At 44.0% G+C, this 25,675-nt stretch overlaps 1 protein-coding gene across 1 annotated transcript in view; it reads left to right on the plus strand.

The window, feature by feature from the left end:
* The first annotated feature begins 1,047 nt into the window (after positions 1-1,047).
* The window catches only part of RHCG (Rh family C glycoprotein), a 30,061-nt gene continuing 5,433 nt past the window's right edge, over positions 1,048-25,675 (plus strand). The window contains exons 1-9 of the mRNA XM_087704288.1: positions 1,048-1,410; positions 10,221-10,407; positions 12,916-13,066; positions 17,515-17,662; positions 20,197-20,363; positions 21,516-21,653; positions 22,843-22,979; positions 23,394-23,518; positions 24,954-25,027. Coding sequence (XP_087560414.1) covers positions 1,134-1,410; positions 10,221-10,407; positions 12,916-13,066; positions 17,515-17,662; positions 20,197-20,363; positions 21,516-21,653; positions 22,843-22,979; positions 23,394-23,518; positions 24,954-25,027 — 1,404 coding nt within the window. The 5' untranslated portion in view covers positions 1,048-1,133. The remainder of the gene's footprint in view (positions 1,411-10,220; positions 10,408-12,915; positions 13,067-17,514; positions 17,663-20,196; positions 20,364-21,515; positions 21,654-22,842; positions 22,980-23,393; positions 23,519-24,953; positions 25,028-25,675) is intronic.

Below are 25,675 nucleotides of genomic sequence, written 5' to 3' on the forward strand. Positions count from 1 at the left end.
CTAAGTCCATCCCCCCCATGGTATTAAAAATACCATTGCAAGATGTAAGCAGTTACAACTAAGTCTGCTTTCTGCAGTTGACCGATGGCGATTTTGTCAATGCTGAGTGTATTCGAGCAGGTGCTAACCACTAGTTGAGAAGATGCATAAGCTTTTAGCAATAAATCAATTTAATTGGACCTTCACAAGGAACCTAGTTTCTCACCCAGACACAAACAAAAATATGAGGTTTTAAAAAGGGAAGTTGTATTTCTGGAACTGCTTTGACTTCAAACAGCTTGCAATGTGTGTGTGTGTGTGTGTGTGTGTGTTGTGGGTTTCAAATTTTTTTAGAACCTCTTCTGTAGGTGTGGCCTGCTTTGTGGGAGTGGCTTGCTGGCCATGTGACTGGGTGGGAGTGATTAGACAGTCATGTGACTGGGTGGGCGTGGCCAACTTGTAAAATGTGGTGAAACTCACTTAACAACGCTCTTGCTTAGCAACCAAAATGTTGGCTCAGAAACTGAGCACGCAAGTCTTAAAGCTGTCTTAAAGCTGTCTTAAAGCTCTCAAATTACAAGACCCTTGCAGCCCTAACCCTTTAGAAAAAAAACCCCAGGGGTGTTCAAATTTGACAGCTTTAAGACTTGTGGACTTCAACTCCCAGAATTCCTCCTCTCGCTCTTCATCTTGATGATGTGCGGACGGGCAGGGGGAGGGAGCTGGAACCGGTTCTAAACAGCACTGTAGATTTGTGGAACCTCTTCCATAGAAGAGGTTAGACTGGCAGAAACCCACCCCTGGGTCAGCCCCATAGATTCACGTACATCTGCCCCCCAGGATCATCCCCCAATGGCTTGGCCTTGTCTTTCTTAGATACTTCCTTGGCTTATCTCCCTCCACCTCCACTTGGAATGCGACAAGGCAGGGAAAGCTTGTCATGCTGGACACAGAATCCATTCATCTGTGATGTCAAACTGATGTGTGGAATCCATTCTTAAGAAAAGCCAGGATGCTGGCTGGACTTATTCTCTTTGAACTAGAAGGAGAGAGAGTGAAGAGGCAGATGCCCTTCCCGGGTGGCTGTGATGACCGGCAGCCTCAGAGCCACACCCACTTCTCTCCAGATTACATAAAATGAATGAACAGGTTGGATGGTGGAGTTACTTTGCAAACTTCTCTTTCCTGCCGTCTTCCCTGAACAAAGGAGCGAGGGAGTCAATCTCATGGTGTGCCTGAGCACGATGGCGAGGAACACCGACATGCGCTGGCGCTTACCCTTGGTTTGCCTCCTCTGGGAGGTGGCCATGATCGTCCTTTTTGGGATTTTCGTGCGCTTCAACCCGGAGGCGGACGTGGCTGGCTGGGAGGAGGAAAAACAGCAGAAGAACATCTCTGATATTCAGAATGAATTCTACTTCAGGTACCCCTGTGAGTATAATTATACCAGGCAACAAGCCAGCCTTGGATTTCTTTGCCACACTTTTTCTGTTGCACTTTGCAGAGTTCTGAATGACAGAAAAGCCACAAGGCTGCTCAGAACTCCTGATTTAATGCCGTAATATACAGTAGCCTAGTCTGCCTGAGTCTAGGCTTATTGGCTTTATATAATCAGCCATGGACTTCATGACTTTTTGCAGGGAGTTTCTTTGTTTGATTTGGGCTGCACAACTTCCCCTGGGCTGCCTTGGATGGCATCCTGGATCACGACCCAAAACAGAGTGGCTGCAAACCACAAGAGAGGCTTTAATCTGATTTCACTTTGCTTGCCTGTGCACTGAAGCCAGATCAGATATAACGAATAACATTTATTTCCACTCATCTTTAAAATGAATCCTTTTTCTCTTTCCTGCCCTGTTAAAAAGTGGCAGTTTTGAAGGTTTGGGGGATGCCTCCAAGAGTTTGGGAGAAGAAATCTATCACCCTTAGAAGTACTACATTTCCATGTAGAAATGAAAAAGTGGATCGTTTCACTTACAGTTTGGATTGTTTCATCTCCTTCAAATCTCTAATGCCACTTCCTCCTGTTTTATGTATGCATGCAATATGTATTTCTTCACGATCTGTACGAGATAAGCCTTTGCTTTGAGTTTCTCCCTCGTTTACTGAGTGAAGTTCTGGTTGCCAGCCCTTAAAGTCCTGATCTGAAAAATCCCTTCGGTGCTTAGGTAGGGTTAGTCTGGAGAGAATAATAGAAAAGTGAATCAAGATATTCATATCACAACTGAAATCCAGCTTTTCTCAAAGGAATTTCCACACGGGACTCTTAATTGATGATTTAAGTTTTTTTTGGGGGGGGGGTTATTAATAAAAATGTAAAATCAATGCATGAATAGTGTGGCACCTGGGCACCATACATTCAAATACAAATGAAACTGCTCAAATGAAATATAACTATGACATTCAATCAACTGATGCATTTCTAATAACAAAACACATTTATATTAGGTTGCAGTTTATCATTATTCAATTTATTCCCCATTTTCCCCATTACTGCTTTCATTGTAGGAAATAAAAATGTATACATTATGAGTTATGAGTTATGAAAGTTTATTTATATGCCGCCCTTTTCCCTGGGGGGACTCAGGGCGGCTTACAACTCGAAGGGAGGGGGGGAAAACAAACATTTAACACGTAAAAACAATACATAGTTAAAAGCACAACATTCATACCATTCAGGTGGGTTACAGTCTTTAGCCTCAAGCCTGACGGGATAGCCAGATTTTAAGGGCTGTGCGGAAAGTCTGGAGGGTGGTGAGGGTACGAATCTCCACGGGGAGATCGTTCCATAGGGTCGGAGCTGCCACCGAGAAGGCTCTCCTCCGCGTAGTTGCCAGTCGGCATTGACCGGCAGATGGAACTCGGAGGAGGCCTAATCTATGGGATCTAATTGGTCGCGTGGAGGTAATTGGCAGTAGGCGGTCTCTCAAGTTAATATTCCCCTTATTTCTATCACTTATTCTAGCTTTTAATTATGTCACTGTTTATTAAGAAACTTTTTCTTTCTTTCCTGTCTAACTTCTAATCATGTCATCTGCCTCAAATAAAAAAGGTGGAGGGGAGAATAGAGGGAGATAGAGAGGGAAAAGCAACTCAAAACAACAACCGAAAGAAAAGGAATCATCCACACCATCGCTTGCCCACTTTGTACCTTAATTGCTATGTTTTAAAAGAAAGAAAGGAAAAAGGAAAGGAGCATCAAAACAACAATAAACAATAAAATCATCCACCCATCGTCTTTTGCTCACTTAATACTTTAATTGCTATGCTTTTCTTTTTTTTACTTGCCTCCCAAATTCCTCTCTTATATCTCTGTATTTGTCTGTTTCTGGGATGAAGTCCACATATGTTAAAGTTGCTGAGGTTGAGAAACGCTGAAATGTGGAAAGGAAGGCTTAACAAAAAGCCTCTTTTTTAAAGAGATAATCTTTTGATCTATCTCTATTCTTCAAAACTACATGAAAATCACATGCCTTTATTAAGATTCCAGGCAATCCCTTGTATGAACCTTGTCCAGGTGTCTCAATGTTGTAGCATTACAATTTGATTTTTTTTATTTTATTTAAGTTGGTCCTTTAGCCTTTTTCCTGCTGCTAAGCTGGAATGCTCTTTGCTTTTCTATTTCCAACACAAAGCTATATAGGTTATCCCCACTGTCCGTCCCTATCAGTGGTGGGTTTCAAAAATTGTTCGAACCTATTCTGTGGGTGTGGCCTCCTTTGTGGGAGTGGCTTGCCACCCATGTGACTGGATGGGAGTGGCTTGCCGCCCATGTGACCGGATATGAAGATGCCGATGACACTTGTCAGAACCACCTTAAATTACCTCACACACAGCACTGGCATGCATAAGAATATGATGTATGCTTGTTTTTTAAAAGGCATCTTTGGTTTGCGTTAAAACAACTTCAACACACGCAATGTTCTGATTGTACCACAAACGCAGTAGTCATCCTTACCTTTCACAGAGGCACTGAGTTTTATAAATATGAGCATGATAGTGTAGAATAATCATATCCAAGGACCAGTGGTGGGTTTCAAAAATTTTTGGAACCTCTTCTGTAGGTGTGGCCTGCTTTCCGGATCCACTGGTGGAACCTCTTCCAACCGGTTCGGTAGATTTGATGAACCAATTCTACCGAATAGGTGCGAACTGGTAGGAACCCACCTCTGGTCCCTATCATATCAATGGAGATTCTCCATCATCCAGGTCATGATTGTCCCAAAAGTGCTTTTTCAAATCGCAACTGGAATTCCTTGGGGGGGGGGTTTCCTCCCCTTGAAAACATTTCACTTCTCACCCAAGAAGCTTCTACTGAAGTTCTGAGGTCTCAAAATAGGTAGAGGGAGCCAGTATTCTGTAATGGTCAAGGCACCAATCTGGAAATTGGGAGACTGAGACTCTAGTCTCTCAGTTGTTTTGCCCCGTTTTATGACCTTTTCTTTGCCACAGTTGTTAAACACTGCAGTCATTAAGCGAATCTGGCTCCCCCATTGATATCCTTATCAGAAGGTCGCAAAAGGAGATCCCATAACCCCGGGGCAATGCGACCATCATAAGTGCGTCCCAAGTGCCCAAATTTTGTTCACATGACCGCGCGGGGGGGATGCCGCAATGGTCATAAGTGTGAAAATCAGTCACAAGACCAAACCATATGAAGAACGGCTGCAGGATTTCAGTTTGGCTAGTCTAGAAAAAAGAAGAATTAGGTGTGACATGATAGCGGTGGTCCAGTATTTGAGGGGCTGCCACAAAGAAGAGGGGGAGAAATAATTCTCCCAAGCACCAGAGGGCAGGACAAGGAAATGGATGGGAATTAATCAAAGAGAGAAGCAGCTTGGAATTGAGGAGAAACTTCCTAACAGTGAGGACAATTAGCCAGCGGAACAGCTTGCCACCAGAAATCGTGGTTGCTCCGTCACTGGAGATTTTTAAGAAGAGACTGGACAGTCACCTGTCTGAAATGGTATAGGTTCTCCTGCTTGAGCAGCGGGCTGGACTAGAAGACCTCCAAGGTCCCTTCCAGCTCTCTTCTGAGATTCTCAGCTCTGAGAACTGAAGAACCTTCTTGGATGAGAAGCAAAATGTTTTCCAGGGGGGGAAACCCCAAGGAAGTCCAGTTTCCTTTTGGAGAAGCACTATTTTTCTTCTATGACCTCTCTTTTGAGCCAGTGCCACACCTTCGACTTCCCTGCAAAGAATGGGTGACGAAGTTTAAACAATTTTAAACACCTTAAGAATGTCCTTGATAGTATCAGAAAAAAAGCTTAAAATTCTCCCGATTCAGCTAAGCGTGGCCTACGCTGTGTCACATTCATGGACTGTGGATAAGATGAAAGATAACATCATGGAGACAGGGCAGGAGGGGGGGGGGAATCAGATTCCCAAGTCATGCTTATGCTAGGCTTTTGTGCATGTGGGAAAAGGCCCTGAATCTGGAGGAATAGAATAGAGTAGAGTAGAATAGAATAGAATAGAATAATAGAGTTGGAAGGGACCTTGGAGGTCTTCTAGTCCAACCCCCTGCTTAGGCAGGAACCCCTACACCACTTCAGACAAATGGTTATCCAATCTCTCTTCTTTCAGAGAGCAGCAATGGGGCTTCAGTCTGAATCTTTTTTATATGTAGATTCATGAAAAATTTATTCAACTGAAATGAATAAATAAATTAAGAAGATGTATTTACTGTGAGAAATCAGAGGACACAGAATGCTGTGCAAGCTTTGGAGTTCAGTAGGATGCTCTGTCAGGAAGGAAGGGAGGGAGGGAGGACTGTCTACCCAAATAGGTCAATCTTCTTCTTCTACCTATGGTAGATAGGTAGCTGGTAGGTAGGAAGGTAAGATAGGTAGGTAGGAAGGTAGGACTACTTATCCAAATAAATCATTCTTCCTCTTCTACCTATGGTAGGTAGGTGGTAAGTAGAAAGGTAAGATGGTAGGTAGGTAGGTAGGTAGGTAGGAAGGAAGGAAGAAAGGAAGGAAGGAAGGAAAAAGGAAGGAAGGTTAAATACCCAATGATTCACTCAAATTTGCTGTATCCTTAATCCAAACAAATGTCTCTGATACCCCCAAATGAGAAAAAGAAAGCGAGATTTTAAGATGTTGGATAACCATTTGTCTGAAGTGCTGTAAGGTTACGTGCCTAGGCAAGGGGTTGGACTAGAAGACCTCCAAGGTACCTTCCAACTCTGTTATTCTATTCTATTCTATTCTATTCTATTCTATTCTATTGCCTCCCATCTGCCTATCTCAAGTTTCCTCTATTTTTCTATGTGAATCTAAGGAAGCTTGAAAAATTCGTTCAAATTTCCCTTGCTGATACAAACTTCCTGACTTGGTGAAATATGCCACCGCTGCTCCTCTAATTTTGGGGGGACATGTCTTCATTCTGCAACCTTCCTGGTGTCCACGCTTCGCAATCTGAAGAAATACAATGGGAGGAATGAAAAATGTCCTTCCTGATAATATCGAAAGCAAGGAAGTGGAGCCAGGAAAGTTGCAGAGTGCTGGAGGGATGATTGTACAATGAAATTTTAAAAAAATGTTCGCACTCATTCTTTGGCCATTTCATAACTAAGGTATAGTAAGCTGCAGAAATGCATTGCTCTTCTATGAATTTCTCCCAAATGTTCTTTTCAGATTGTGAATGTGTGTGTGTGTGTGTGTGTGTGTGTGTGTGTGTGTGTGTGTGTATGTATATATATATATATATATATATATATATATATATATGTATATGTATATGTATATGTATATGTATATGTATATGTATATGTATATGTATATGTATATGTATATGTATATGTATATGTATATGTATCTGTATCTGTATCTGTATCTGTATCTGTATCTGTATCTGTATCTGTATCTGTATCTGTATATGTATATGTATATGTATATGTATATATATACATGTGTGTGTGTGTGTGTGTGAACAGTTAGAAAAATAAATAAAGCCAGAACAGAACAAACTGAGGACACAGAAAGAACTAAATCTATCCTGTTATTTTTGTGGGTTTTTTTAACCTCCTGCAGTGAAAATACTTCTCAAAACTACTAGTGGGGAATGGGGCAATGCATGTAGTTTTCTGGTTTCATGAATAGGTGGGGGAAAAGGTAGATTCCTAAGCCAGTGAGGGAAGAAACACAACACCCACCTTCAATTTACTGCCTTGCCTTCGGCATCTCCTGGACCACCACCAATTGCCAAGTTTCATTTTACAGCACCAGAGCAGATTCCTATCTTGAGGATATGATGAGCAGCAAAGTTGGTGAAAGATCTACAAAGTTGTTTGTTCTGGAGACAAAATATCTCTCTACCCCACTGCCTGGGGTATAGGATGAATGTTGCTATTTATTATACAGATAGAGAAAATTCCAGTAGTTCACTATTAGATGTTGAAGTTTTTGACCCCAAAAAATGTTGGCAATAGCATTTTTTTTCTCATTAGAAATTAGGCCAATATTGATTGGGTTCACACAATAAATGTACTCCTGGTTACCAAAATCACACTTTTTGTGGGATGCCACAATGCATTAAACCATAAACTAATCAAAGGGGCTGAATTCACACAACCTGCTAAGCCACAAAAGTAATAAGTAAGTTTGACATTAACTTGGTTTTGTTATTTTGTGTGAATGATTCTGCTAGAGAACTATACTTGGCCTGGTTAAACCTATTGTGAGAACAGAACGCCTACCTTCTTCCTAAATGACAGACTAGACTAAATGATACAATGAGGATCATAAGGGGTTGCATAAAATCTACTCCTACTTGCTGGCTCCCCGTCTTGAGCCACATTGTACCAACAGCCCTACGAAGACAGGAAACCTTAGTATTTGTATTTATTAGTTTGTCAAACATGTACAAGATAGCAGGTATAAATATAAACATGGACATGAACAAAAGAAATGAATACAAATAGTGGGGACAGTAGAACAGGGATGGTAGGCACGCTGGTGCACTTATGCACGCCCCCTTTATGGACCTCTTAGGAAGGGGGTGAGGTCCACAGTAGACAGTTTAAGGTTGAAGCTGTGAGTGTTAGAGGATGTGACAACAGAGTCAGGTAGACCATTCCAGGCATTGACCACTCTGCTGCTGAAGTCGTATTTTCTGCAATTGAGTTTGGAGCGGTTTACCTTGAGTTTGTATCAATTGTTTGCCCGCGTATTATTGAGGTTGAAGCTGAAGAAGTCGTTGACAGATAAGACATTGTAGCAGACAATTTTGTGCACTTTTCTTAGATCATACCACAGGCGGCACAGTTCCAGATTGACCAAGCCCAAAATTTCAACTCTGGTGGCATAGGGAATTCTATTGTGAGCAGAGGAGTGGAGGACTCTTCTCGCGAAGTACCTCTGAACCCGCTCAATTGTGTTAATGTCTGATATACAATGTGGATTCCAGGCAGATGAGCTGTATTTGAGAATTGGTCTGGTAAAGGTTTTGTAAACCCTAGTACAATATTACCGGAGAAGAAGTTTCACAAGAGTAGGTTGACAACTCTTAATGCCTTTTTTGCAATGCTGTTACAGTGGGCTCCGGGGCTTAGATCCTTTGAGACGAGTCCTCCTAGGTCCTGAGTGAAGGAGTACCACAAAATTATGAGAAACCCACTTCTTCCTGTGCACGCTGATCTTCCTCATCTATCAATTGGCAGGCTTAAATCCAGGAAGCCCTCTCTGGCACTTACTCAACAGCTGTCTAACAACGTTGACGTCAACACACAGTGGAAAGCCAAATGGGCTGCTGAATGCCCAGATACAGGCAGCTACAGAGATGACCCTACACAAAAGGTGCCAGGTTTTGATCTTCCTTGCCAGCATTGGTCAACTCTGAACAGGATCCGTACCCAACATAGTGTCTGCCAGGTCTCATTGTTTAAGTGGGGTCTTGTCTCTACACTTCATTGTGACTGTGATGCTCCTTAATAAAATACCCACTACATTGTGTCCAAATGTCCATCAAAAGCTTACACTGACCTAATGTCAGATTTTTTTTCAACATAGACCACCCTGTCCTTCAATGGCTGGGTGGAGTGGACATTAACATGTGAACCACTGTAAGTCCATGTATTTGCCATATGCTAAATAAATAAATCTTCCTAAATTCAAGGCAACTTATTTGATGTCAGCCTCTGTTTTGCTGCTTGCTTTTCGGCTGCCATTGAAACGGGGAGGGAGGACATGGTATTTGGGTGGGGAAATGATCTGTGCAGGAGGACTGTTAATTGGGAGTTGTTCTCAACATTTGTTTGCGCATGTGGAAGGAGGGGAGTTTCCCGCCAAGGCCAACTGTCCAGCATTCCAACTTGATGATGTTTGAAGATGTTTCCCACCTGACAGTTGTGGTGATATATGATTGGACTATGGACTGGGGTACCAAGGGGTGGGGAATGAATCATGTATTGATATCTATTGCTTTTGCACTCTTTTACTCAGATCCAGCTTTGCTTCGCTTCTCATCGGTTATAATCAGTAAAAGTACACTTAATTCTGAAACATGGAGTTGAGTGGCTTCTTTCTTGGTTATTAAGTGAAGGGCCACTGATAATAGATGTTCTTCACAGCACTCCTGTGTGGTGTATTGAATGAAAGAAAGAAAAATGAAAGATAGTTTGAAGATCAACCAATAAATGGACAGTAACTGGACTCAGATCTCCTACGTGCAACTAGTGTTACCCTTTGACTGGAATCCTCACCTGTCAAAAGTTGACTCTGCAACTTATTCTAGTCATCATGTCTACCAGCATTGCCTATTAATTCAGAATAAATTGTGGTTTTCGGGAATAAGAGAAAAGAATTTACTTTGCACTCAAGCAGTGTTTTTCAGGTTTTAAGGAACTTTGTCTGTACCACTTTATCTCCCACACTATACTTGAAGTCTTCTTTATAGAACATCTGCATTGTAGGCAGCACTGTGATGGAACCTAAAGAAGATGCTTATTGTATGTAATGTTCTGGCACAAGCTGCTGATTGTAGACCAGAGTTTCTCAACCTCCTTTAGATGTGTGGATTTCATCTCCCATAGTTCTCCAGTTGGCTGGAGAATTCTGGGAGTTGAAGTCCAGACGTCTTCAAATTGCCAAGGTGGAGAAACACTGTTGTAGAGCATAAGTGAGGAACATTCATGGCTAAACTGATAGCCAGCATTGAGCGAGGTGCTTGGTAAGCATGCAGGTAAGTGTGGAATGTGAGCGAAAGTCCACGTAACGAAGCCTCTTTCTTTATTGCAGCTTTCCAAGATGTCCATGTGATGATTTTTGTGGGCTTTGGCTTCCTCATGACTTTTCTTCAACGCTACGGCTTTGGAGCTGTTGGCTTCAATTTTCTCCTCGCTGCCTTTGGGATCCAGTGGGCTCTTCTGATGCAGGGCTGGCTCCACACCTTTGAGCATGGAAAGATACTCATTGGAGTAGAAAGGTAAGTTGGCCTGCATGGACAGGGAAAGAAAGAATTTCTGGGTAGCAGAACACAAGATGGGCATGAAACGATAACGAAGATAGATTAAATTTGTGGCTGAGGAATGCAAAGATGTGCACTGGGAGAGAGATTAGATGGAATCTCTTATCATTTATGGAGCCCAAAATAAATATCCACATCCAAAAACAGCATCTGAAACACTCCATTTGTTCTGAGGCACACTTGGCATTTGGACCAAAGGCACAGGTGGAATTTGCAGCGAATATTCTGAGTGCATTGACAAAATGGCTGCTATGGTACCACTTAGACTTATATACTGCTTTTCTCTAAGCAGTTTACGCAGTCAGCCTCGGTTCCACCACAAAACCGCGGTAGACTAAAGCGCGCTCGACAAAAGCGCGTACGTGACGTCATCACAGCGTGACGAAAACATCGCGCTGTGAGCGGTAAATTCAAAATTAACGCGAAAACCTTACCCTAACCCCCCCAAACCTAACCCTAAACCTAACCCTAAACCTAACCCTTAACCTAAACCTAAACCTAAACCTAACCCTTAACCTAACGATAAACCTAACGCTAACCCTTAACCTAACCCTAAACCTAACCCTAATGCTTAACGTAACCCTAAACCTAACCCTAACCCTTAACCTAACCCTAACCCTAAACCTAACCCTTACCTTTATGTGAATCGGCTTGCTTTAATTTAATTTTAATTTTAATTTAATTTATTTTTAATTTTATTTGTCGCGCTGCTGATGACGTCACGTATGCGCTTTAATCGGGCGCGCTTTAGTGGACCGCGGTTTTGTCGTGCCACGGTCAGCCTCATGGCCCCACCAATCTGGGTCCTCATTTTTCCCACCTTGGAAGGACGAAAGGCTGAATCAAACTTGAGCCTGCTGAAATTCGAACTGCCAAATTGCAGGCAGCCGGCAGTCAGCAAAAGTAGCCTGCAGTACTGCACTCTAACCACTGCGCCACCAAGGCTCTTACCTTATTAATAATGAGCTAGACTTTCAGGATGTTCTCTAGAGCAAGGGTCTCCATTGGCAACTTTACAACTTGTGGACTTCAACTCCCAGAATTCCTCAGCCAGAATGCACCAAGGTTGGAGGACCCTGCTCTAGAGGACATCCTAGAAGACCTTGTGAGTCCAGAGATGTCTCCTGCCAACGGATAAGATACTGGAGGCTGATGTTCTACTTTACAGCATGCAAAATTGCTGTTTGCAGTTTTTTTAAAAATAGAAGATGGTCAATGGGACGAAAAAAGTGATGGGCACTAAGGGATGGTACCTGAAGGGATGTTGGGGCCTGAAAGCTCATGCTGCCGTAGACCAAGCTAAGACCATTATTGTAAATTTTGCAGATTGGATGATGGAAAAGGTCTATCAGGTCAAAGCTTCTGGGTGGCCCTCTTTGACAAATTGGAAGAGTGCTGTTAGATTCCTTGTCAATCATCTCAAAGCTACACAAATCAAGTTCTTCAGTCCTCATTGCTCTGATCTGACCCTTTCCCAATTTGCCTGAATACTTTCCGGCAAAAAAGAAAAAAAAAGAAAAGAATTGTGAGCTTCTGAGATTTAGAAATCCACCTTCTCTTGATGAGGCCTCATTGGATGACCTAAAAGCCTAGGTTAGGGACAGATCATCATGGACAAAATCTACCTATGGCAATGGCACATATCCCACTTTATGGTGCTTTACAGCTCTCTATAAGTGGTTTGCAAAGTCAGCCTATTGCCCCCAACAATCTGGGTCCTCATTTTACCCACCTTGGAAGGATGGAAGGCTGAGTCAACCTTGAGCCGGTCAAGATTGAACTGCGTGTGTTGGGCAGAGTTAGCTAGCAATAGCACTTAGCCTTTACCACTTCATAGTGCTTTACATAATAATAGAGCTTACATTTATATACTGCTTCATAGTGCTTTACATAGCAATAGCACTTAAGACTTATATATTGCTTTACAGTGCTACAGCCCTCTCTAAGCAGTTTTATGGGGTCAGCCTATTACCCCCAACAATCTGGCTCTCATTTTACCCACCTTGGAAGGATGGAAAGCTGAGTCAACCTTGAGCCTGGTGAGATTTGAACTGCCAAATTGCAGGCAGCCGGCAGTCAGCAGAAGTAGCCTGCAGTGCTGCACTCTAACCACTGTGCAACCACGGCTCTTAATGTCATCCTCTATATCAGTGTTTCCCAACCTTGGCAATCTGAAGATGTCCGGACTTCAACTCCCAGAATTCCCCAGCCAGCATTCGCTGGCTGGGGAATTCTGGGAGTTGAAGTCCGGACATCTTCAAGTTGCCAAGGTTGGGAAACACTGCTCTATATCATCCCCAAGGGTCAACCACGACTTCAAGGGCGCATCATGAAACTCCAGGTGTCATTTTTGTAGCCATGTCTCACTGCTGGCTCATGTGATCAACTGCAATTCCAAGATGCTCGTTGTTGTGTTGCCTCAGTAGCCTTCTCTCTGACTTCCCCATCTCTTCCTTCTCCTCTCAGCCTGATTAATGCAGATTTCTGCGTGGGTTCTGTTTGTATCGCCTTTGGCGCCATTTTGGGCAAAGTCAGCCCCGTCCAGCTGCTCATTATGACACTGTTTCAAGTGACCCTCTTCTCCGTCAATGAATATATCCTGCTTGACCTGCTCCATGTAAGGCTCTTCACCTTGGTTTCAAACATTCAGAGATGCTTCCCTGTCTTAATTTCTGTTTTTTTTGTGTGTGTGACAAAGTTGCCTTGTGTATTTGGTTATTGCTTGCCATTCCTGAATAACTCTGTGCAGACACAAGACAAAGAGAACAGTGGTTTAAGCCAAGGGTTGGCAACTTTAAACACTCAAAGAGCCACAAAGGTCATAACTGGAAGCTCCCCATTCAATTCTGGAACAGAAGTCCGGTTCCTCCACCATAGAGCCTCCTCCTAGCACGGCATCCTTTTTCCTCTACCTGTCCTAACTGAAAGCCCTATCAATTGTGGAGCTGACTGGAGACAGGGAGCTGCAGCAGAGGGATGAAAGAGCCACATGCAGCTCCAGAGCTGTGGGTTGCTAACCCCTGGTTTAAGCTTAAGGGTATGTCTTACTGGGGTGGAATGTAATCTGGATTCCTAGGAGGAAGGGGCAACATTCCAGAGAGCAAAGAGGTAATGAAGCTTGGACAGTTTGGTCAGAAGGAAGAGGCTTAAAACAGCTCCTCCCTAGTGATTCTCACTTATAGGTCTAGTGGAACAATGAAGAACAATAAAGGAAACTACTTGGAAGTAACTCCAGCTATTGTTCTTGGTTCTTGGGACTTGACAGAAACTCCTTTCAGCTCTAAGCTTTGCAGGGCTGGGTGTAAGAGACATTTCTTTAAGCAAACATCCTGATACCAGACTATTCTTGGAACAAGACATGGGTGAAGCCAATCCTCCCGCCCCATAGAGATCATCTTCTAGCTCATCATAACACACTGACAGGAGGAAGAGGCTCAGAAATTCGAATTTTGGCATGCCTTGCATTTGATGCATGCAGTCACTTGAAAATCTTTTGGAATGGATTCGTGACATAGTTTTTCTAAGGGATAAAACTTTGACAGAGGTTTTGTGCCCTTCGAGGTATAGTCTTAGAATTGAGAAAGAAAATCCTAACACCACCCATGAAATATGTTCCAAAAGTAGATGACACCATGGTCTAAAGGGAAAAAGAAATTAATAATATTTAAGGGGCAAAATAGGTGCCTTCAATTCCTGCAGGACTGCTCCCTGTTTTCTAAATAACCTCCAACCCCAATTTAAATATTAGCCTGTCTGCTCATGGTCCCCAGTGACTGCAAAAATGGAACCTAAGTGTCAAGGTGACTTACTACTGGTAGTTACATTTTTATACCCTTGCTGTAACACATCTTTCCCCAAGTAAGTGCTCTCTAGAATTCATTGCTTAACAATTCCCAGAATCTCCCACCAGCATAATTTAGAAAGCAGGGTGGAATTTTGCAGTCCAAATGCCTGCAGAGGTCTCCAGATTGGGGAGATTAATTTAGGAACATTTGCTCAACACCCCCCCCCCCCGCTAAACCTCCTAGGTGTCGAATGAAAAACTGACAACTAGACATGCGCCAGAAAAGTATTTGCTAAGATTTTCTTCAGCTTTAAGAAGGGTGACAAAAAGAGACAGGACTTTCTTGGTAATGGCTCCTCTTCTAAGAGAAGCTTGCTTGGTTCCCACCATGTTACTTTATCAATTGCCTTGGATGAAGACCGCTCTTTAAGGCTTCTAAAACATTGAGAACAGAGGTCGTATTCAGCAGGTTCTGGCCAGTTCCAGAGAACCGATAACGAAAATTTTGAGTAGCTCGGAGAACCGGTAAATACCACCAGTGACTGGCCCCACCCCTATCTATTTTCTGCCTGCCGAGTCCCAGCTGATCTGGAGGGAATGTGAATTTTGCAGTAACTTTCCTCTGGAGTGGGGAGGGAATAGAGATCTTTGCAGTATCCTTCCCCTGCTGTGCCCACCAAACAACCCCCACCAAGCCACACCCACAGAATTGGAAGTAAACATTTTTGAATCCCACCACCGATCAAAAGCTGTTGTTTTATTTGCTACACTTCCCATTTCATTCTGCCAGTTCTTTTTGATCTTGTGTACATTCTATTTTTGAGGGAACAGATGGAGCTGTTGTGTTCTTTCACTTGGATTTGTTTTGACTGTATTATTCTTATATTTTATTATCACCAGATAATAAGTTACTGTATCTTGCTTAATGCCCAGAGCAGTGGTGAGTTTCAAAAATTGTTCGAACCTACTCTGTGGGTGTGTCCTCCTTTGTGGGAGTGGCTTGTCACCCATGTGACCGGATGGGAGTGGCCTGCCGCCCATGTCACTGGATATGAAATTATGAATTAGTACTTAGGTTGGTCCAAGTAGCTATTCAGAAACTCTGGCATTAAAGCATACAGGTCTTAAAGCTGTCAAGTTACAAGATCCTAACCCTTTAGGAAAAAAAACTAGGGGTCTTCAAACCTGACAGCTTTAAGACTTGTGGACTTCAGCTCCCAGAATTCCTCCTCCAGTCACGTTGGCTCAGGAACTCTGGCATTGAAGCATGCAAGTCTTAAAGCTGTCAAGTTACAAGATCCTTGCACCCCTAACCCTTTAGCAATGGTGGGTTTCAAAAAATTTTGGAACCTCTTCTGTAGGTGTGGCCTGCTTTCCAGGTCCACTGGTGGAACTTCTTCTAACCGGTCCAGTAGATTTGACCGGACTACCAAATAGGTATGAACTGGTAGGAACCCACCTCTGGCCCAGAGGTAATAACACGTTCCTGGTCAAAGTAGCACTTTATGGGAGACTATTATATTACAGTCCCCGCTCGTACCCACTAGGTAAGTGAGATGAGAGTCAAATTAGGGAGGGAGCAGAGCCCATTGTTGGCTTCTTATCCACAAGATGCAGGACACAACTCTTGTGGCTTTGGAATGTGGTTGCACAAGTAGTGCACACTTTGATTGAATGTACATAAAAGCCCCTGAGAAGAACAGATTAACAATCAGATAAGGGGATTGAATGAGATTGTAGCTTGAGGGTCTGAATGGAAAAGCAGACTTAAAATAATATATTACCAGCCTTGTGGAATGCAGTGAGATCTCCATGACTTCAGCTCAACCTGCTATTTTTGCAAGCAAAGGAGCATCTCGTTTGCTAAATTTATACGGTTCATCTTCTATTCTCCTTCAGGCTGAAGGGACAAGAAGAGTGAATAAATACGACATCCAGAATTATACTTCCATCCATTGTAAAACCCAGAGATAAGAGTTGTATCCTCTGAAGGGCAAAGTAGTTACAACTCCATTCTTGGGAGTTGCAATTGCATGTATATTTTTTTTCCAATGTTTCATTTTTGTCTCTGCTTGCAATATATATATATATATTTTTAAAAAATCTCATTGTTCAGCCAGAAAGACTCCCAGGGCATCTTTCAGATAAGATAGTCCTGGTCTGCTGGTTTACAACTTAAAAGCTCTCTTAGCAAAGTAAAGGGAGGGAGAAGGGAGGAAGGCTAACAGAAGCTATGATACTAGCATAGTCCATGCTGTGGGTTGTGTAACTAAGCAAAATGAAAAGTCTGCAGCTTGTTCTTTGTCAAGGCTCCAGTTTCTTGCGTAGGAGTAGCAATGAAAGCAATATTTCCTGAGTACAGATAGAGGAAAGTTAAATTGGAGATATTTATATAATATAACCCATTTCGTTGTATTTATTTTGTACAATGACAATGAAGACTATACTATAGAGATATTGTCTGGCTGAAGATCCAGAAGGCCATGTCCCAATCATCTGAGTCATGGTTGCCCCACAGGTGCTTGTCAAAAGATAACTGGGCTTTCTTAGGTTTTTTTCCCCCTTGAAAACATTTTGCTTCTCATCCAAGAAGCTCCTTCAGTTCTGAATTTCACTGAAGGAGATTCTTCAATGAGATGCAAAAACCCCAAGAAAGTCCAGTTGCCCTTTGGAAAAAACCTTTTGGGACATCCAGAAATAGAACTTTCGGATGCCCAAAGGTACACGTGTTCTATTTAGCTTGTGAAGCAACTGGGCTCGAGTTTCATTTGTGATATTCAATTCAATTCAATTTATTAGATTTATAGGCTGCCCAATTCCGGAGGACTCCGGGAAGCTTACAAAGAACAAGAAAAGAAAAACGAAATAAAAATAAAAAATAAATTAAAAATTAAAAATTTCCCAACACGCATACATTCTGATCGGGGCTGGACCCTACATAATAAGGTCAACAGCCCCAGGCCTGCCGGAACAGCCAGGTTTTAACAGCTTTCCTGAAGGCCATGAGGGTGGGTGAGGTCTGGACCTCTGGGGGTAGCTGATTCCACAGGGTCGGAGCAGCCACAGAGAAGACTCTCCTCTGAGGCCCCGCCAGCCGACACTGTCCGGCTGACGACGTCCTAAGGAGGCCCACCCTGTGGGATCTTGTCGGCTCTTGGGAGGTATGTGGCAGTAGGCAGTCTCGCAAATACGAGAATATATATATATATATACTGATTCTCTGTAGAATAAACCAATTACTTCTGGGTAGGCTTCAATCTCTTTTATATCGGCTACTGCAGGTGAAAGATGCTGGAGGATCCATGACCATTCATACGTTCGGTGCTTACTTTGGCCTAACTGTGACTGCCATTTTGTACCGGCCCAACCTCGAGCAGACCAAAGACAAGCAGGAATCTGTTTACCATTCAGATCTTTTTGCCATGATTGGTGAGTTGTTGTTCCTCCAGAGGTGGGTTGCTTCCAGTTCGGCCCGGTTTGGCTGAACTGGTAGTAGAATTCAGGCCTGCTTTGCAGAACCGGCAGCGACCCAGTCCTGCCACGCCCCTGAATTGGTTCCATTGCTGCCGCTGGGCTGCCGCCATTTTGTTTTCTAGTGACTGCTCATGTGCAATTCACTGTAAATTGTTCTGCGCATGCACGAAGAACAATTTACATTGAACAGCTCATGCGTGCACAGTGCACAAGTTGCGTGTGGGTTGCAAACCAATAGTAAAACCGCCACAATCCACCCCTGGGTTCATCTCCCTGTTAGACAGGAGATCCTTTGCTTTCTGAGACAAATAGGAATAGTGAAAAAGGAGCTCAGGCTACTGATGAAGAGGCCTTTTCCAGAGGTGGGCTGCTATGGGTTTGCCCAGGTTCAGGAGAACCTGTAGCTAATGTTATGGTCAGTTCTGAGAACCTCCAAATCCCACCCCTGGCTGGCCCTGCCCACCTCACTCCTCCCCTCAGGCTCACAGAGAAGGGAAAATGGCCCTCCTGAAAGTTCCAGAAGGCCGGAAATGGACCCATTTCCGGTCTCCGGAGGGCCTCTGGAGCCTGGGGGAGGCAGTTTTTGCCTTTCCGGAGACTCAAGGAAAGCCTCCAGAGCTGCTTGGGGAAGGTGAAAATGCCCTCCTCCCACCGTGGTGCAAAAGGCCAACTAGGCCACGCCCAACATGGCTACGCCCACCCAACAACTGGGCAGAGAACCCATTGCTGAAATTTTTGAAGCCCATGCCCTGGCCTTTTCTCTATCTTTATTTCTGTTTAAGGTAGCCTAAGTGAAGGTACTTAAAGCGGAAAATATTGTGGACTTTGAGCCTTTAATCCGTCGTGCACACAGCTGCGTGTCCATCACATCTCGGAAAGCAGGAAAAGATACTCTTGGCATGTCATTGTTTTGGAAATCTTGAAACCTCTTTTGATCCTTATGATCACACGGACAGGAATGTAGAAGTTTCTTGATGAGCTCTTTCTAAACTACCCGTTTACGGATCTGCAAACATCTCATTCAATTAGGGAGCTTGGTTTTCTGGTTTGGCTATTTTAACTTCCAGGTCCTAATTTGGATGTGTTGTTTTTTTTTAATGCATACTGATAGACCCAGAAGTATTTCTGTACAAGAAACCAGTAAATATGCTGTTATACAGATCAATATTACTAATTGATTAGTAAGTTATTTTTCCTGCCCAGTCTCTAGTTGGGCTAAGCAGCAGTGACCAACTGGTGAGAAAATTTTGGTGGTCCACAGAAAAAATATCTGCATTTTTTTATATTGCACTAAATCAGGGGTCCTCAAACTACGCCCCCTGGGCTGGATACGTGCAATGAACGCTTGTGTTGCTGCAGAGAGTCTCCTCCTTTGGGGTCTTTCTGTGTGGGTCGGAGGGGGACAGAAATTCCGACTTGGGGTCTGCTTCAGCCTCCTGGTGTGGGGCTTTGGCGAAGGCTGGAGGGAAGCACCACTGGTGGCACAGAGCCGGAGGGCCTCTTTCCAGTGGGACTGCATCACGGCCTGGAACTGGCTGACCATCTCAGCCCACTGAGACTCCAGATGCCTGTACCTGGCCTTGCACTCCCGCAGGTCTTCCCTCTGCTTGGAAAGCCTATGCTTGTAGTCCTCAGTCAGATGCTTCTGCTGAGCCTCCTTCTTGGTCAGATCCAATTTGAACTGAAGTGTTTTGCCAACTCTTTCTCTTGGTGGCTGCTTAGCTCCAACAACTGCTCCCTGCTGGGGCCTTAAGGAGCCTGGCCGGCAGGCAAGGAATATCTAGGAGGGGAGGGGCAAGTAGAGGCTTGCAAGGCACCCCGCAATGTAAATGACATTGAGTTGGCCATGCCCACCCAATCACATGACCACCTAGCCACGCCCACCCAGCCAGTCATTAGGCAGGTCATATTAGTGGTCTGCAGGATTTAAAATTGTGAATTTAGTGGTCCCTGAGGTCCAAAAGGTTGGTGACCCCTGGGCTAGAGAGCTTCTCAAGGGTTTATGTTCATTGCTCATGCTTTATCCAGGAGAGTCAGCTGCCTGCAATTCCTGCTCTGCCCTTATAAAAAGCTACTGTCAGCGTTCCAAATATCATGCAGAATTAAATCAGAGTCCAAGGCAGAGTTATCCTTAAAGTTCCAATTTAATAAAACAGACATGTTGGCATCATGCTATGGAATCCCAATTTTAAAACTTCCTGGGATTCCACCCAGTTTAAAGTTCATGATCTTGTCCCCACACCCACCAATCCATCACATGGTCCAATCTTCTTCTTCCTCACTGGCATCTCCACCCAGCTTCTTCCAGTCAGGTGCAAAGGTGCGGAGACAAAGAACAACCGTGAGCTTCTAGAAAGGATTTTTTTTATTTTGAAAACAACACATTCTACCCCTTGCTATTCCCCCCCCCCCAATGAGAGTGTGGCAGGCCAAAGATTCTTAAAGGAACCGCTGCAGGCCTGACAGTTACTTCTTCACTACCATTGCAGGAACCTTGTTTCTGTGGATGTATTGGCCTAGCTTTAACTCAGCTGTTTCCAACCATGGGGATGCCCAGCATCGAGCGGCCATCAACACTTACTGTTCACTTGCTGCTTGTGTCCTCACTTCTGTGGCCTTCTCTAGCCTCTTGCAAAAGAAGGGAAGGTTGAGCATGGTGAGTAAAGTCAGGCAAGATGCCACACCTTTCTCTTCTCGTTCACAAGGTTTCATGGAATTTCTTACTACAGGGGTGTTTGGGGGGGGATGCTTGTGTGTCTACTTGCCTACCTGCTTGCCTGCCAATCAATCAATCATTAAAAATGGTGTATGTGCTTTCTGTTATCTTGTACAAAGTTTCATGGAACCCCCACCACAGGTGTGTTTATAACCTTTCTTTCTTTCTTTCTTTCTTTCTTTCTCTCTCTCTCTCTCTCTCTCTCTTTCTTTTCCTTCATCCCTCCCTCTCTTCCTTCCATTCTCTCTCCCTTCCTTCCTGTCCCTTCTTCCCTCTTTCTTTCTTTCTTTTTTCTTTCTTTCTCTTTCTTTTTTTTCCCTTCCTTCCTTCCTTTCTCTCTTTCTCTCTTTCTTTTCCTTCATCCCTCCTTCCCTTCCTTCTTTTCTCCCTCCCTTCCTTCCTGTCCCTTCTTCCCTCTTTCTTTCTTTCTTTCTTTCTTTCTTTCTTTCTCTCTCTCTCTCTATATATATATATCTTTCTTTTCCTTCATCCCTCCCTCCATTCCTTCCTGTCTCTTCTTTCTTTCTTTCTTTCTTTCTTTCTTTCTTTCTTTCTTGTCTTTTTCTCCTTCCTTCCATTTTTTCTCTCTTTCATTCTTTCTCTTTCTCTTTCTTTCCCCCTCCCTTTCTTTCTTTCTTTCTTTCTTTATCCCTCCTTCCTTCTCCTTCCTCCTTCCTCCTTCCTCCTCCACAGTAGGTCAGAAAAGGCATTGTGCTAATCATTAGTAGGACTGCACTTTAAAAGACTATTGCATTGTGTCAAAGGAGGAGGTGAAAATGACCCTTGAGCAATAGCAATAGCAATAGCAATAGCAATAGCAGTAGACTTATATACCGCTTCATAGGGCTTTCAGCCCTCTCTAAGCGGTTTACAGAGAGTCAGCATATTGCCCCCGACAATCTGGGTCCTCATTTTACCCACCTCGGAAGGATGGAAGGCTGAGTCAACCCTGAGCCGGTGAGATTTGAACCGCTGAACTGCTGATCTAGCAGTAGCCTGCAGTGCTGCATTTAACCACTGCGCCACCTTGGCTCTTTTAAGGAATATAATCCAAGTAGGAAATCAGGACTTAAAATCGCTGTGTCTTCACAGGTCCATATTCAAAATGCCACCCTGGCGGGCGGTGTGGCCGTAGGAACCTCTGCTGAAATGATGCTGACCCCATATGGTGCCCTCATCGTGGGCTTCATCTGTGGCATTGTGACAACCATTGGATACGTCTACTTCACAGTAAGAACATTTCTGAATGCACCAAAGCTTTCCCGAGCCTTGATAGCAGGACCAAGCAGCAGAAAAAGTGGAAATGTTACTTCTTTACATTACATTACATTACATTACATTACATTACATTACATTACATTACATCACATCCTTGTTGGTTCAAAAGTTTTATTTTCTTTTAAAACAAACATTTCATCATTCCTCAATCAGCAAGACATCAGAGTACAATTTTTTTATGTGTCAAAATAGTTCTAGTTTACCACAAAATTCTTGCCTAGCCTAATGTATACCCCTCCCTCCCTCCCCCCTCCCCCCCAACCCCCCTCCTCCTCCCCCCCCCCCGACTTCCCAGAACCCGTACACGGTATGGATTTTTAACAAACACAGTCTAAAATCTATTGAGAAAAAAGAAATAAAGAAATCAATGACGTTCTACATTGATCTTAGGTTCTTCTTGCTGAGCTAACTTTAAACAATTTAAATCATTTCTGATCTTAAGCATAGGCTAACTGAAATTAATGACATTCTACATTGACCTTAGCTTCTTCTTACTGAACTAACTTTTAACAGTTTAAATCATTTCTGATCTTAAGCATAGGCTAACTGGAATTTCTTGGTCCCGTATTTATTTTGTATATAGTCAATCCATTTTTTCCAGTCTCGTTTATATCTCTTATTTGAGTGATCTTTAAGATATGCCGATATTTTAGCCATCTCGGCTAAGTTTGTGACTTTCAATGTCCATTCTTGGATTGTAGGCAAGTCTTCCTTCTTCCAGTATTGCGCCACCAACAGCCTTGCTGCAGTTATTAGGTGCAGAATCAAGTTAGTCTCTACCACTGTAAAGTCAGCATAGGCAATAGCAATAGCAATAGCAGTTAGACTTATATACCGCTTCATAGGGCTTTCAGCCCTCTCTAAGCGGTTTACAGGGTCAGCTTATTGCCCCCAACAACAATCTGGGTCCTCATTTTACCCACCTCGGAAGGATGGAAGGCTGAGTCAACCCTGAGCCGGTGAGATTTGAACAGCCGAACTGCCGAACTGCAGTCAGCTGAAGTAGCCTGCAGTGCTGCATTTAACCACTGCACCACCTCGGCTCTATAGGCTAGGCTAACTGGAATGCATTACATCACATCCTCGTGGCAGTTTCCTCTGTGTAGTGCTCATGTTTTGTCCTCCCTTCCTTTTCTTCTAGCCTTTCCTAGATGCTAAGCTACATATCCAGGACACTTGTGGCATCCACAACCTTCACGGAATGCCAGGTTTAATTGGAGGCATCGTGGGAGCTGTCACTGCTGCCGCTGCTACAGAAGGAGTCTACGGAAAGAAAGGGTGAGGTGCTTTGGGCCACCTATGTAAGGCAGGGGTATCAAACTCCAGGCCCAGGGGCTGGGGTGGGATCTGGCCCGCAGGGTGCTTAGATCTGACCCGTGGGGCTGCCCTGGAAACAACCAAGGATCAGCCTGTGGTGCCTCTGCTGGGTGAAAATGGAGCTTGGGAGGGCCATGTGCAGCCCTCCCGAGCTCCGTTTACAGCCATGACGGCCTCCTGCAGTGAAAATGGAGTTCAGGGAGACTGGCAGAGGGCTGCAGGAGGCCGTTGCGGCTGAAAATGGAGCCTTGACGAGAGGTGTCAAGCTGGCCATACCCCCTGGTCCACCGGAAAGAACTTGGGAATAAAAATTGTCCTTGATATTGAGGGAAATCCTTACCTTCCTCTCTTTTCCACTTCACTTCCATCTCACAGGCTCATCAACATGTTTGGCTTCACTGGAGAATACCAGGATCGAACTCCCAGCATCCAAGGGGGGTTCCAGGCAGCTGGCATTGCAGTATCACTAGCTATGGCTTTTGTAGGAGGAGCTATTGTAGGTAAGTAGAAGGAATGGGGACATGACAGCAGTATCTCAGTATTGGAGGGGCTGCTCCCAAAGAAGAGGGAGTCAGCTTGTTTCCCAAAGCAGGGCAAGAATAAAAACATCTGGCATTCTACTTTATATAGATTGAAAGGGACTTGGAGGTCTTCTAGTCCAACCCACTGCTTAGTCAGGAAACCCTACACCACTTCAGACAAATGGTTATCCAACCTCTTCTTAAAAACTTCCAGTGGTGGAGAATTCACAACTTCTGGAGGCAAGTTGTTCCACTGGTTAATTGTTCTAACTGTCAGGAAGTTTCTCCTTAGTTCTAAGTTGCTTCCTCCTTGATTAGTTTCTACCCATTGCTTCTTGTCCTGCCCTCAGGTGCTTTGGAGAATAGCTTAACTCTGTCTTCTTTGTGGCAACCCCTGAGATATCAGAACACTGCTATCATGTCTCCCCTAGTCCTTTTTTTCATATGGGCTCCCTGTTGCCGGTTGGCTCCACAATTGATAGGGCTTTCAGTTAGGACAGGTAGAGGAAAAAGGACGCTGTGCTAGGAGGAGACTCTATGGTGGGGGAACTGGAGTTCCAGTCGGCAGAAGCAAAAGGACGCTGTGCTAGGAGGAGACTCTATGGTGGGGGAACTGGAGTTCCAGTCGGCCGAAGAAAAAGGACGCCGTGCTAGGAGGAGACTCTATGGGGGGGGGGGGGGAACTGGAGTTCCAGTTGGCAGAAGAAAAAGGACACTGTGCCAGGAGGAGACTCTGTGGTGGGAAACTGGAGTTCCGGTTGCCTCCAGAATTAAACGTGCGGGGGTGGGGGTGGGCTTCCAGTTAGAACCTTTGTGGCTCTTTGAGTGTTTAAGATTGCCGACTCCTGGTGTAGAGTCTCCTGCTTGAGCAGGGGTTGGGCTAGAAGACCTCCAATGTCCCTTCAAACCCTATTATTCTAAGTGAAAAATCCTCATGCAGAACAGCTGTTTTTCTTGTGCCATCAAGAGCTGAAATCTCTGCCTATTCATGAACCTCTAATTTTCTATGACTCAACCCAGTTTCTAGGTCTCCCTGCTGCCATCTTCTGGCTTGTTAAGCCTCAATTAAAAAATAAAATAGAAAAGTAAAATCATCTTCCCTCTGAGCTCAACTATTGTAGACTGACATGGGAAATTCCTGCAGTTTTCTTGGGATGATAGGAAGTATTTCTTTCATGTTCCCCATTGGGCAGCTCTTTCAAATTTCAATCATCAAACTTAAGAGTAATTTTTTCCCCACTTCTCGTGAATTGTTGTGTGTATCTTGGTGGATGTTTTCCCCAACATATTTTTTCCCCCTTTTTGTGATTTGTTCCATAGTACAGAGTGCTTTCTCAGTTGAAAAGAAAAAAGAAAATTTAAAATTTAAATGCACTGTAAGTGAATTTTAGTATTTGATTTTTCTTTCCCGAAGGTGGCATTTTGAAACTGCCTTTCTTTGGGGACCCTACGGATGAAAACTGCTTTGAAGATAATGTCTACTGGGAAGTAAGTGGATTAGACTTGAATTGATTAAATTAATCCAGATTGTGGGAGAAACGCAATCTGTGGAATCCGCACCAATGATTTATTTCATGGTCCTGGAAGTAAGTCTGGCTGAAAGCAAAGGAATATATATTGTTCTGACCGAGAGCATGAAGCAAACTCTTGGCCCTGACAAAAACCCCTTTTATTAATTGACTGTGAATTCTGCTCATTCACATCCAGCAAAGTCTTTCAAGGGAGGATTTACAGTCACAGACCTTATCTGGCTTGAAGAGCTGCCAGGGTGATATCTTGGCAAGGAGTCTCGGAGAGTCACAAACCAATTAAGCAAAATAATTGTCTCCTGCAAACTCCACTCCCCTTCTTCTCCTCTTTTATTTCCGGGGGGGGGGGGAAGTATTCATCATCCACCTGTGGCCTTACTCCCAAGTCGACCCCTGTTCTTTAGCTGTTCCCTTTATCTGGCAACTCAGCACATGCGCACCCTGGGAACAGGCTCCAGCTGTTCGTCTGCCTCACTGATGTCTGACTCTGAAGGCAGCTGATAACTGGCATACGGCTCTGGTACCCCCTCTCTGCCTCCGACACAGAGCCCTCATCCGAGCCTTCCCCAGACTCCAGGATTGGCCCATGTTCCTCCCCAACCTTCTC

The sequence above is a fragment of the Thamnophis sirtalis genome, unplaced genomic scaffold, assembly GCF_051295495.1.
Source record: "Thamnophis sirtalis isolate CommonGarterSnake01/CBP01778 unplaced genomic scaffold, rThaSir2_p1.2 scaffold_2, whole genome shotgun sequence".
Classification (NCBI taxonomy): Eukaryota; Metazoa; Chordata; class Lepidosauria; order Squamata; family Natricidae; genus Thamnophis; species Thamnophis sirtalis.